At 48.0% G+C, this 13,838-nt stretch overlaps 1 protein-coding gene across 1 annotated transcript; it reads left to right on the top strand.

Annotated features, from left to right (window-relative positions):
- Positions 1-21: 21 nt before the first annotated feature.
- Positions 22-13,256, top strand: ELAC2 (elaC ribonuclease Z 2). The gene is made up of 22 exons (XM_009894350.1): positions 22-43; positions 744-808; positions 1,468-1,525; positions 2,036-2,104; positions 2,633-2,788; positions 3,291-3,349; positions 3,922-3,980; positions 4,068-4,140; positions 5,401-5,513; positions 6,164-6,262; positions 6,476-6,614; positions 6,686-6,771; positions 7,785-7,894; positions 8,702-8,798; positions 9,237-9,375; positions 10,027-10,065; positions 10,230-10,339; positions 10,805-10,904; positions 10,985-11,105; positions 11,304-11,382; positions 12,186-12,330; positions 13,011-13,256. The coding sequence occupies exons 2-22, from the start codon at positions 746-748 to the stop codon at positions 13,254-13,256; spliced, it is 2,160 nt and encodes a 719-aa protein (XP_009892652.1). The 5' UTR covers positions 22-43; positions 744-745.
- The last annotated feature ends 582 nt before the right edge of the window (positions 13,257-13,838 follow it).

Below are 13,838 nucleotides of genomic sequence, written 5' to 3'. Positions count from 1 at the left end.
TCCCTCAGCGGGGGGGCCTGGGCCAACGTGGGGGGGCTGCCAGGTGAGTGTGTGGGGGGGCTGCCTGGGTGGCAGCCAGGTGGCAGCATGGCATTGGGTCCCCTCCCACGGTCCGGCCACAGGCAGCAGTTGTCTAGGCCACGGGTGTGGATTTGCAAGGTGTCTGATGGGTGGTGTGGGGTCGTTTATGTGGCGATGGAGAAGGAAAGCGCTGGCGGAGTGGCTGGGTTACACGTGGGGCTCTGCGGTGATTCCAGCTATGGTGTGGTCTCTGTGACAGCGCTTGCAGACACGTGGTGGAAGAGGCGCTGCCTCCCCGGCGTGCATGGCTTTATCTTCCCAAAATCTTGGAGTAGAAGGTATTACCAGTGTGGCATTACTAGCAGGGAGAGTCAGACAAATTTGAGTTCAAAGGGATCTACAAAGGTTTCTGGCCCACCCCATCCTCAAAGCAAGGTGAGAATAGAACAGATTGCTTAGGATCTTGTTCAGTAAAATTCTGGAAACCTTCAAGAAAGGAGGAGATTAACAGTCTGTTCGGGTAACATTCCAAATTGGAGATTTTTTGCTGGTGGAGATAAGTGAGTTGTTGAAACTGCCAGAAAGCTGAGGCAAAATTGAATTTGGATCGGAGTTCAGTTCTGGCCTTCATGGCTCTCCTGAGCTGTGAAATGGATCTTTCTTGTGTGATCCACCAGCTGTTAGTGGGGCTGTGATAAAGCTGTTTCTCTGCTTTCTTTTAGGTATGATTCTCACGTTAAAGGCTATGGGGCTTCAAAGATGTGTTTTCCTGGGGCCACCAAAGCTGGTAAGTAGGGGAAGCTTGCAGAAGGGAGGTGGAACCCTTCAAATGTTAAAGCTTACCTTGGAATTGGGGGAGCTGGTATCAAAGGATTGCATCATCGTACAGGTGTAAAATGCTGGTCTGAATTAGTGCCAGCCCAAAGGTTCTGCCAGAAGGGCTGACTTTAAAAAGCAAATCTCTTCTGTTACACAAAAGACAGCATCAGACTTCTGCTCCTTAAAATTCTTGTCAACTAAGATTCTGGTAAATCATGTTTTGGGAAAAGGACATCCCTTGTTCTCCTGTCTGCTCCCTCCCCATTTTCTTTTAATAGAAACTTGGTCTCTGATCTCCTGCTTAATGTGATCCTTGCCAGCCTAATGCAGTGTCTAGGCTGAAAATTTCCAATCCTCAGCATTGTTTTATTTCCTTGCAATGTCTGCAGTATTGATGGAAGGGATAGGGGGAGTGGTTCTTTGTTTTGCTTTCTCTTTCCAAATGAGTTATGCTCACTGGAGGTGGGATGTCTGCTCAGTGCTTTCTGGATTGCTGCGCGCTGCCCAATTTTTGTCTGACTGGGCGATGAGCCTTTGACTTCACTGAAAGTAACTGCAGCTCCTGAAAGTGGTGCTTGTGATTGCGCTGCTTGGATGTGACCTCCTGATATACTGTCTTTTTTCCAGCAAAACTACTTGAAAGCAATTCGACTCTTTCCTGGACCCCTAAAAAGGATGGATTTAGGTATGTAAGTCAGCGATGTGTAGCCGATATGAACTTGTAACTTCTTTTTGTTTCATCTGTATACAAAAGCTGCATTGAGCAGTAACAACTTCAGAATAAATGCCTCTGGCTTAGAGCTGCTCAAAGACAGTTTTAAATGCTTTTTTGATGCGGTACACTGTTCAAAGCCATCACAAGAACTGCCTGGAAGAAAACCACTGTTGCTAGCTCTGTTTCTGGTAGGCAGCTGCAAATCTGACTAGTAGACACTCTGTTTTGAAGCACTGTAAGGGCAATTTACTTCCAAAAACCACCAGTGAACTTGGTGGTGTCATGGACTATTTTTTGTGAACAGTGGGCTTTGAAAAGCTTCAGTTATTCATTGATCTTTGCAGTCGGGCAGAGAAAGGGCAGGGAGGAATTCAGCAGGTTTTGTTTAAGAAAGGAAAAAGATTTTCCCGATTTAAATGCTTGTAGAATATGAATCTCTTCTTATGAACTTGTTAATGCCAGTTTCTGATCTCTTTTCAGCTGTGCAATTGCACACAGAGCCTGAGTATAAGGACGAGACGATGACAGTCTACCAAATACCTCTTACAGGTGAGCATGTGATGCTGTAGTCAGAGAGCAGAAGCCATTGTTCAGTAATTGTACTTAAGGTGGTTAAAGGAGCGGCTTCTGTTTGCAAGCCTGCGTAAGGAGAGGTTTATGAATTTGCATATTTTTCTCAGGAGAAGGATGTCTTTCAAAGAAACAAGGCACGCTGAGTCAGGGCCTTGGTTTCTTCTTTTAGGTGTGGGTGTATAAAACGACATGTGAAGCATCACTGGATTCAGCTTTCTTAGCCAACTGAGATTTTATTACTGCTGGACACTGTGATACCTAGACTACAGGCATAGCTTTGACAGACTTTAGCAGTTTTGAGAGAATCTGAAGGACTTGGATGACAGATGGCTCCTGAGATAAGTGGCTAGAGCATGCAGGTGCAAGTCAGACTGGGGGAAAGAGCTCGCTGTGCTGGTGCAGTTTAAACGCGACTGTCGGGGAAGAGGGAGTGCTACTAATGCTTTTGTTATCTGTCCCTTTTGACTGAGTGATCTTTGTCTGGTTTTATTGGATTTGGGACAGGAAAACCACTAGCTGCTGAAAGCCCATTGCCTCAGAGTCCTGGAACATCAACCCAAGGTGGAAATAGTCCTAAAAGGGACACAGGGCCTGGATCCCCAAAAGCTGCACAGCAAAGCTTGGAGGAGGGCAAGGAAAAAGAAAGCCCAAAGAAAACAGGTGAAAAAATGGATATTTTTTTTTTTTAACTTTAATGAAATAAAGCCAAATTAAGGACATGCATTTGTCCTCCAAGCTATTTTCTCTCTGAAAGTGAGGTCCGTAGAGAAGCTTAGGTGAAGGATTACAATGGAGCAGAATGAGTTCTGGTACTTTAAAAGTCGACAGAACTAATAAGACCTAGAAACTAGATGTGATTCCTACTTGGGGTGCGAGTAGTCCCCGTAGCAGTTTGCCACTGGCCAGAGTGGGTGCTTCAGCCTTTGTAATTGAATTACAAGTGAATGTTGGCGTTGATTATTTTTCAGTCTTGGGCTTTATTTTGGTTTCTTGTAACTGGAACCATGGGCTCTCTGGCCTTAGATGCTTGTAATATTTGGCTGTGGGCCTGCAAGTGGTTTGGATGCTGTTGTTCCTGTTAATGCTTTAGCAAACATTGACATGGTTTGGCTTTAAGAAAAATGATAGTGATGATTCTGAGTAGTTATGCTTTCTTTTACAGGTGACAAACAAAAGTGTGCCAGCAGGCATCCTGATCTGGTGATGGCTTTCCTTTGTAAAGTAAGCTTGGACACAAAGATCTCCAAATCCATGTAGAGTAGAGTAGAATATTTCAGTTGGAAGGGACCAACAGCCTGTTCCAGTGTTTGGCCACCCCTTCTGTAAAGAAATGCTTCCTGATGCCATTAGGACATTTCATCTCGCTAAATTGATTTAATTTGAGATAGCGTTTTCAAGCAGCACTTTAAAGTTATTTTGTGATTCTAGTCTCCAAAGGTCAGAGTAACTGTAATATGAGTAGGAATGTGTGAAAACTAGACATTTCTTTTAGAAGTATTTTTTATAGAGCAGCCAATTTAGAGTATATAGGTTCCATTCTTGCTTAATGCTTACAGTAGGGAAGTCTGTCCTTCTTACTTGGCTAAAGAAGGGAGCAAGAGGCAGCAGTGTGATCTTGAAAATGAGAAATTCTAATGAAAGCTTTTTGAGGGTAAATTAGAGTGGTGACTCTGGAACTTAAAAGAAAAAAATCTCTTAGCTTGTGGGGAAACATTTAAACTGGAAGTATGTGGATCTTGTTTCCTGGCCCTTATTATTTGGCTAATAATTCTGTTTTATTTAACTCTCTTCAGATTCACCCAAAGAAGGGAAAATTCCTAGCAGCTAAAGCACAGGAGATGGGCCTGCCAGTGTGAGTACAGATCCCAGCCTGGGGGATGGGGCAACACCAGGCATGCTGATGTTGGTAAGCTAAGTATTTCTATGGCCTTGTTTTCAGGGGTACTCCCGCTATTCTGCCCATAATTACAGCTCTCAAAAATGGGGAGAGCATCACTTTTGAAGGCAGAGAGGTAAGATGCATCTGTGCTTTCTGCTGTGGCTTTGCCATCTTCCCTCCTTCGCTGGGCTGCCAGGATGACAGTCTTTTTATGCAGAATGTTTTGTCTATCAGTAGGCATTGAGAGAGGGGTGGGTTGGTTGGTTTGTTTGTTAACACCCATTCTTGAGGTGAGGGTGGGTGATGGTTGTCTGCCTGTTCCCTCTCATCCCTGCTAGGCGGCTGGCATGGGGTTTGCTGTTTTTGAGCTTTGAGTGGCTACTTTTGGTTAGTGACTGGCCCCTGTTCCAGCCCCAGGTTGTTGCTGAATGTGGCTCCTGTGAGGAGCGCGTCTGGGGCTGTTGCTGTCTGGGTATAATTAGGGAAGTACACTCTGAAATGAATTTGTTTGTGACTATGGCTTTATGTCTGCTGTTTGTCAGAGCTTCTTCATCTCCCCTTCCCAAAGCTGATTCAGGTCTAGAAGTGAACTAGTGGAGTTAATCCCTGCATGTTTTAAATCTGAGTTTTGATGCCTGTGTTGCTATCACTCCCTCCTTACTGTCTCTACACCTCTTAGACCAAAAGAAGTTCAATGGTTCCTATATGCAAGGTCTGAAGGTTTAGATTGGATATTAGGAAAAATTCCACTGAAAGTGTGATCAAGCACTGGAACAGGCTGCCCAGGGAAGCGGTGGAATCGCCGTCCCTGGAGGTATATAAAGATGTGGTGCTGAGGGACATGGCGTAGCAGTAGGTTTGGCAGTGTTAGATTGATGACTGGAGTCGATCTTAAAGGTCCCTTCCAACCTAGATGATTCTATGATTTTAATCTCTCAAACACTAGTCTGAAGTGAGAGGCAGAGCCTGCTCTGCCCATGTCCCAGATGATCTGTAAGTGAAGATCCTAATCTGAGGGGTAGGATTGACACATCTTTGTGTTGTAAGAATTCCACAAAGCCTTTTTTTCTTAACCAAGCTTTTACTACCGTCTGAATCTGCTGTGGGAAACTAGAAGCTGCTGAAATTCCCTTCCTTACATTAGGTTGTTGTTTGCTCTGTGAGCAGGGTTGGGATTTGTTGTTACACAGCAAAATGTGAACTTGCGGAATGAGAGTGGAAAGGGAATAAGAACTGCACTGGCTGGGTTTGCTGAGCCTTGAGAGAGCCTGCTTGGAGCTACCTGCTGGGGGCTGGCTGAGAGAACAGCTGCCGCAAGAGTCGGACATAACAGTGTAAGAAGGGCTGTGTGTGTAGCTTGACTGTGGCGTGATCTTTGTGTACCTGCCTGCAGCTCTTTCCTGAAGAACTGTGCACCCCTACTGATCCTGGCCCGGTGTTCATTGTGCTGGAGTGTCCTCACGAGGGCTTTGTGGATGCCGTCTGTGAAAACGAGACCTTCCGAAGGTAGTCGGGGCTGCGTGACCTGGATTGTTCGGGGGAAGACATCTTTACTGAGCTTTGCCAAAGAGGAGTTCTTGTTGTATTCTAGATGTGTCTGTTCCTGTGGCTGATATCTGAGCTATTTGGCACTGTTAAGGAGCTAGAGATGTAAGAAAGGACTGGTGGTGCATTTTGAGCCTTCTGTGAGAGGCAGGTCTGTGCAGGACCTGTGGAGCTCTGTAACTGTGACAGGCCTGTCTTCCCTCAGGGGCCTCCCGAGAAGGAAACGTGCACTGGTGTCTTGCTGGGGTGCAGTGTAGAGACTGCTGCTTTCATTGGTGGTGGAAGCCTGGCCTGCATATAATGTCTCTGTAGGGCTTGTGCAGAAAAATGTTAGGCTTCGGAAAGGCTCAGGAGATGTTGCTCTTAGAGGAGAGGAACTTCCCTGGGTGGGAGAGTGGAGGTTTCAGCAAACGGTGGGCTTGAGCCTTGCAGAGCCGTGTGCCCACTGCGATGTGGAGCCCAGGGCTCCTGGGCTGTGCGCTGAAGGTCTGTGTTCTCCCCGCTTTGAGTTGGGGCATCTCTGGTACCACCGAGACGGGAGTGGGGAGGGGATGGCAAGGTGCTGGAGGACTCGAGCTCAGGTATTCTTGCTGCATTTGAATGTGTCCCAGGTACCAGGAAGGACTTCCTGAGAACCAGGTGGCCTTGGTTATTCACATGACTCCAGAGTCAGTGCTCCGAGACAGCCGCTACCAGCAATGGCTGGAAAGGTATGTGATCTTCTCATTACTTGGTTTCATGTTGCTGTTGGGCAGCAGGCTGTTCTTATGGTGCAAATGTTTTTCCCAGAGTAGAAGTAGCTGTTGGGTGGCATCAGGGCTCTGCTGGCTCCACTGAGATTTTAGCTTATGGCTTGGGTGTGCACACATGCCCAACTCTAACATGCGACTGAAGCTGTTGTGTGTTTTATTGTCCTCTTGCAGATTTGGACCTAGAACGCAACACTTGGTGCTCAATGAGAACTGCTCCGCAGTGCACAACGCACGCAGCTACAAGATCCAAACCCAGCTGAACCTCATCCACCCCGAAATCTTCCCTCTGCTCACTACCTACCGGAGCAAGGTAGGGAAGGCCCTCTTGCCTGCGTACCTCACGCCCCCTGAGCAAGTGTTTAATGTCACTCCTCCCTGTAGGAAGAAGAGGCTGTGTGTAATGTTCCTATTGTGCGAGGAGAGTGCCTCTTGAAATACCACTTCAGACCCCAGCAGGAGTGGCAGAGGTCAGTGGGAATCTTTGGCTTCTCAGTTTTTGGGTGTTGGCTTGAAACAGCTTTTCAGTGTGAGTCTGTGCTGAGGGAGGATGTTGTGTAGGCGTCTTCTGCAGACTTACTGGAGGCTGTGCTGGGGTAGCTGCCAAGCTATCAGCTGTGTCTTGAGGGCCATGTCCCTGTCCCTGAAAGTCTCTGCCAAGGTGTAGGACATGAATGAGTGAACGGCTGAAAACACCACCTAACCAGCTGTTTGGAGTGTTGCTCCTCTCCCTTGCTCTTGTCAGCCTCATGTGCTCCTCTGTCCTTCGCTTTGTCCTCACGTGCTGTGCACCCAACTGTGGCTGTGGCAGGGAAAGGCTTTTTGCGGAGGGTCTTCAAATGGTGTCAGAGCTGAAAGCCCCAGGTGGTTAAACAGTTGCAGACCTCTCCACTGGTGCTTGTTTTGTGGGCAAGTAGGTGAAGTTGCCTTTTAGGGCAGGGGACCATGTGGTGCAAGGGGATACCAGCTGCCATGGCTCAAATTTCTGGCTCTGTTGGGCAGAATAGGAGGAGAGGCCCCAGATGCCAAGATGGGTATAAGTTTCTCTGCTTAGGGTATCTGAAGGCCTGTAACATGCTCTGATGCAGGACCAGAACACAGGTCCTTTATGCTTTCAAGTGATGCCTGGAGCCCTTTTGGGTGCTTGTGCTGCTTCCAGGAGTCTCCGTGCTGCCTTGCAGTGCCCTCTAGTGCCTGGCAGCTCTCTGGATCTGGACAGCACAGGGGAGCGTAGTGCTTTTCCAGGAGCTTCTCCAGTTTGCTGGAATGATCATTTCCGTGGCGTGGCTCAGCCCAACCAGGCCTTTTTGGCACACACCACACTCGTGGATGTATCTTCTCCCACCCCTCAAAATAGAACTTGGAATGAGCATTTGACTGTTGTAAGGCTGTTTTGGCACAGTAATTTGGCACTTTGCTCTGAAAAGTGCTGTCTTCTCAGCTCCTACCCTGTCCCATCCTAATACATGGCCTGTTCTTTCAGAGATGCTGTGACTGTCTGCGATCATGATGCATTTGTAAGTGAAGCCCTGGATCTCCCTGACTTCCAGACTCGCGTGAAGGAGTGCAAAGAGAGCCTGTCTGCTGTACCAAGTAAGGATCAGCAACTTGTCTTGGATCAGTGTAATGCGAAGTAGGAGGTCTTGCTGACCCACTGCTTTAGAGCCCAGACAAAGCTGTGAACATGCAGTTTTCCTGCTGCCTGAGAGGTGCTCTTAAGCCTTCCTGGAGCTGTGAAGAGGACAGGCTTAGCCCAAACCGAGTTAGCTCATTTCAGTTGGATTTATGCAGTCCTGTGCTTCAGTTTTTCTGTTCCTGCTAGGTTTGGGGATTGAGTGCTGTTGGGGGCAATGAGAGACAAAGCATGCATGTGTTATTTCTCTGAATTGACCAGAGCTCTGCTCGTGTTGAATGTGCTGTCATAGTAGCCACAGGGCGAGTCCCTGTGTCTGGGAGAAGTCTTGCTCCAGAACCAGCTCCCTGTGGGGCTCATCTCTGAATTTCAGTTGTTCTGTTCGCAGTTCGCAGTGAGGCTTTCATGCTATGACACAGCACCACTCAGTCGCTGTCTGAATCCTGATTCTGGGGAGAGTCGGGGCACTGTAGAACAGGAATCGGGTCCCTCTTGAACTGCCAGCACTGGCATGGGCAATGAGCAGTGTCCTTGTTTGCCTGCCTTTGGATCTGCAGTTAGGTGTTGTGGTGTTTTCTTGGTGGTGCTCATTCTGTCTTCCCCTGTAAACCTTGCTGCTGTAAGAAAGCCAGAGGCTGAAGGAGGCAAAACTGAATGTGCTGGACATGCAGACCCTGGAGTTGCTAGGCTGGTCAACTAAATGGTATCTGACTGGGCAGTATGTGGATAACATTTACCTACAAATCCTTGTTGTCTGTTTTCTCCAGGAAATGTGGGTGCTTACCCCGAAATTGTGTTCTTAGGAACAGGATCTGCAATTCCAATGAAAATCCGAAACGTCAGTTCCACGCTGGTAAACACCAGGTAAATCCCAATGTCACACATTCTGCTTGGAGAGGCTCACTGTCTCAAGAGGGTGTTGCCCAAGGTCTGTTCTGACCAGTGTGTTGATGACGCAGGGAGAGTGCCCCTATTGTGGAGTCTGTAGAACTTCAGTTTTAGGCACCTGTCTCGCTGTAGGTGAGGAAGACTTGAGAGCCACCTGCTAAGCCAAACATTTAATGTATTCTTTCACTTTACCATCTGCCCCAAGGGTGTGTTCAACATCAACGCAAGACCAGAATGAGCTATGCAGACAGAGCAGTCTTTCTAAAACCTTGGCTAGTAGGACTGGAGTAGCATTTAGAGGCGTAGAGCAGTGAGACCTCTTTGCCTTCCAACCCCGAAGATCCCCATCCCTGGATGGGCCTGCTCAGCGCTCATGCAGTGGCTGCTAAATGTCTCTGTCACTTGTATTGCCAGCTCTACCCGATCCCTGCTCTTGGATTGCGGAGAAGGAACGTTTGGACAGCTCTGTCGCCACTATGGAGAGCAAGTTGACCAAGTGCTGTGTAACATAGTAGCTGTGTTTGTGTCTCACATGCACACTGATCATCATTCGGTAGGTTGAGTGGGCTGGAAGCAAAAGGGGTTCTGTACAGGCATGCTCTGCAGTTAGGGATTCAGATGTGGCTGCAGCTGATGAATGTAGGCTGCACTTCCCCTCTGTGTTCCCCAGGCACTACTGAATCTGTCTGTGTTTCTAATCCCCTCTCCCTTCCTGTTAGGAGTCCCTGCAGACTTGCCGGGATCATCCAGGGTTTTAATTTTTTAGCAGTGTCTGACCCAGCTTCCTTCAGTGCTTTGTAATAAATAGTCACAGAATTGACACAGAAGTCACAGTTGGTCTCTCCTAGATTGGGCCTGATCAGGGCACGCTGTTTGCTGGTCTGCTGTCTGGTGTCTGGAATCCGTGCTGGGTCTGAGATGTTGGGTAGAGACTTTCTGCCCTCTGCCCTGCCTCTGGGAACAGACACAGCACTGGGAAGGGCTGAGGGGCTTGTCTTGTGGGCTGCTGGCCGCCAGCTTGGGGGCATAAGCAGCAACGGGATTAAAGCAGCTCATCAAGTTGCAGTTACTAGAAAAGTGGTAATCACCTGTCTCTGACTGTAGGTTTTCCAAAAACTGCAGCTTACTGAAGGGTGGTAGTACTGTTGCCACTTATGCCCAGATATTTGACTACAGCTTGCCGTTTTGTTTGTTCCATTTGCAGGGGCTGTTGAACATCCTGATGGAGAGGCGGAGAGCTTTTGTAAGTAGTACTGTTGTTTCACTGTTCATCAACTTGCCTTGGAGTGAGGGGAAGGGAACTTCTGAGTAGTGGAAAAGCACCATTATTTCCCTAAGTATTTCCTTCTGATTTGCTGTGTACCTCATACTGATTTCTGCACCCACCCCCCTCCTTTGCTTTTCCAGGCAGCCCTTGGTCAGGCTTTCAGCCCTCTGTTTCTGGTAGCACCTGAACAGATCATGCCTTGGCTGCACGAGTACCACAACCACTGTGAAGAGATTCTGGGGGATATCAAGTGAGTGTTCTGTGTGGTATGTGGAGAAATGTCCTTGCTGGGGTCTTATTTGAAGCAAACTGCTGTCATCCATTGCCCCCACCCCTTCATTGAAGGCAGCTCTGACTCCTGCCACTGTGCATAGAATTAGGATGTGCAGTTTACGAAGGGGAGGATAGGTCTTGTTACTCAGTTGCGCTAGTTAATAGACGCTTACGAGCAGGCTTTCCTTTTCCTTAGGAAAGGGGACTTGGGCAAGTGAAAAATGATTCTTGGAAGAGAGAGTATTTGACAGTGGCGGGGGGAAACTGGTTGGATGAGTTACTGGGACACTGGACAGTGAAAGCAAGGGGAAAAACAGATGGGTGCACAAAACCGTCTTGTTTGTACGGCACTGAGCTGAGAAGGAGAAATAGGCTGCTTAAAGATAAGATTAGGTTTTACTTTGTACCTGTCCTTAGTTCTCTCTTCTCCCGTCCCTCACAGGATGATTACTTCCCAGTCTCTTGTGAAAGGCTGTGAGAACATCAAACCTAAAGCCAAATGGTTTGTCAGTTCTCTGTTGGAGAGCTACGACTTGGCTGAGGTAAGCTCACGAGCTGGCAGGGGCTGTTGCTACCAGGGGCAAGAGGGGACCTGAGATCTAACACTTATATCCTTGTTCAGTTTCAGACTTGTGAAGTCCAGCACTGTAAAAATGCTTTTGCATGCTCAATGGTCCACAAATCTGGCTGGAAAGTAGTCTATTCTGGTGACACAATGCCCTGCATGGCCCTAGTACAAATGGGTAGGTGACAAAAACGCTCTGCTTGAAGAATCTCTTTGAGAAGGGTCTTGAACTGTTAGTACCCGAAGCGGGCACCCCCAAACCCTTGATGCTATGTCTGCAACACAATGAGGGGGTAAGGGGGGAAAGGAGAGTTCGTGTAGGTGGTTAAACTAGTCTGTATTCAACTGAAGGTTGAATATATGGTTATTTACACAGGGAAAGATGCTACCCTGCTGATCCATGAAGCAACGCTGGAAGATGGCATGGAGAAAGAAGCAATAGAGAAGACACACAGGTGGGGTGTGTTCTGCTGTCTGTCGCTGTTAGGAAGGTGAAGGTGTGGAGCTGGGCTTTGTCCTTGGAGATGGTGGTGAAGGATCCAAGTCCTGTAGATGGTTCTGATTTGCATGGAGCTCTTCAGCACCATAAATGGTGTGTTGCTCATCGCACCAGCTCTGTAACTCTCACAGCTCCTCTGAATGTCCCCAAAGAGAGATGGGGAAATCTTTTTAAGTGGACAGTAGTAACTCTACAAATAGACTAGCCCAAAGGAAAGGTCCTCTGCTTGATTACATTTCAGGACTAAGCTCAGGAGGTAGAAGAGTCATTGTACCTGCCCGCAACTAATGGCCAATTCAAACTGAGTGCTGCGCCAGTGATACTGAGTGCTGCCCCCAGCAAAAGCAGGGAGACCTGAGAGCAGCTTCTTGGAATTACGTGTGAATTACCGTGCAAGAGAGCTGGACTTGCTGGCGCCCCTGAGACAAGTATTTGAATAAGCCCCTGTCTCCAGTTTGTGGACCTCCGCACTGTAGAGCTCCAAGTAATTACAGCTGCTTTCCTGCACTCAGAGTCATTTGGAAGTCAAGAGACTCTCCACCAGTGCAGGCTGCCAGAGGAAGGGGTGCCTGGACATGCCTGCAAAGAGCAGGGACACCTTGTGCCCAGCAGGTGGTAGATGAGCAAGTGCAGTGTTGGCTGTTGGTGTGATGTGACCTTAGATGGGAACCAGCCTGCCGTGCCGTGTTGGAGGTGCAGTGCTAGCCAGCCTGTGTGTGACCGGGGTATGCAGTGCCATGTTCCTCTTCCGTTTTGCAGCACGACCTCCCAGGCTATTCAGACTGGGATGAAGATGAATGCAGAGTTCATCATGCTCAATCACTTCAGTCAGAGATATGCCAAGATCCCGCTGTTCAGTGAAGACTTCAGCGAGAAGGTTGGAATTGCATTCGATCATATGAGGGTAAGTTGGGAGCTTTGATCCAGACTGTGGGACAGGTTTCAGTGTTACTTGGGGGTGGCTGCTCATGAGTTAAATTCTCCACTTGTAATGTTGTATCGATACACCATCCCCTTCTGAAGAGTAACCTCCTCTGAAACAGCTCCTTTTACTGCCAGCAGCAGACATCACCAGCGTGGGGGAGAATGAGTGGCACAGAGGTGCCGATAGCTCATGGGAACAGAAGTCCACTTCTAACACGTTGGGTACTTGCCTCTTGTCATCTCTATTCTGTGGATGCTATTCCCAGCTGAAAACCTAATTTTGCTTCCATTCCCACTGCCTTTTTAATTGGTGTGCTGCAAAAGACATCCAGGAGCTGAAAGCTGCCGCCATTGGGTTGAACGCAGTCATAGCAGCGAGAATAGCTCACTAATCAATCAAAACTTGTACAGTGTCCACATAATTTCTTGTATATGTAAAGAAAACGTAAATAACTTGGTGTATGGGATCTGCGGACTAACTGCTGTAGGGGTGAAGGTGATGACCTGCCCGTTAGTGTAAGTGCAGTGAGGTCAGGGCTGCTCTGTGCTGGGTGCTGCACAGGGGACGAGGCAGCGTCCTGTCGTCTGAACAGAGGGGCAAGAAGGAAAACAAAAAGCAATTCTCACATGCGGGCATTCCTTTGTCTTGATGTATTTCAGGTACGTTTTGGTGACTTTCTGACCATCCCGAAGCTGATCCCTCCTCTGAAAGCTTTGTTTGCAGATGACATAGTAGAAATGGAGGAGCGGAAGGAAAAACGGGAGATGCGCCTTCTGAAGGAGACTGCTATAGTCTTGGACAAACTGAGTGGTGGTGGTGAGAACAAGGAAGCGCCATGCCAGAAACGGAAACAAGCCAAGAACCAACAGGAACTATCAAACAAAAAGCTTAAAACGGTGAACTGAAAGCAGCAAGGTTGAGAATGCTCTTCTCTCTAAGAGGTGCCTTGCTCTCCGCAGGCCTTGGGGGAGCCACACAGTGCTGAGGGCTGCCTGTGGGCACCATGGAGAAAGGGGCTGGCCTCAGCATTGGGCTTTGCTTGGTCATCGGTGGATCTGCGCGGGCTGAAGCTACCAAGCATGCCATTAGCAGCGCGAGGGCTTGTGGCGACAGTATCTGCCCATACAGTTCCCGCTCCTGGGTCTCACTAGTCCATGTGTCATTTTTCTTTTAGCCAAAAATTCTTCTCTCTGAACTGTTTTAATTTTTGGTTTTATGCTAGAAGCTATTGATAGTGTAACAGCAGCAGCTGTGACCTTTGCAAGAGATCAGATTTGAGAAGCCCTCGAGGGGCCATGGATTCACCAGAATAAGGCAGGCGGGTCTCTGGGTTATGAGGAATGTAAGCAGGTTTCAGAACCCAGCTCACAGGAGGAAACTTCACAATAAAATGGGACCCAATTAATTTTTAGGTTAATTTAGGAATGTGAATGCTGCTGTGTTCCCATTTTATTTTGGTTTTCTCAGCTGATTTGTTTTGCATAAGA

The sequence above is a fragment of the Charadrius vociferus genome, unplaced genomic scaffold (genome assembly GCF_000708025.1).
Source record: "Charadrius vociferus isolate BGI_N301 unplaced genomic scaffold, ASM70802v2 scaffold121, whole genome shotgun sequence".
NCBI classification, from domain to species: domain Eukaryota; kingdom Metazoa; phylum Chordata; class Aves; order Charadriiformes; family Charadriidae; genus Charadrius; species Charadrius vociferus.
This window is presented reverse-complemented; position numbering and strand designations above follow the sequence as displayed.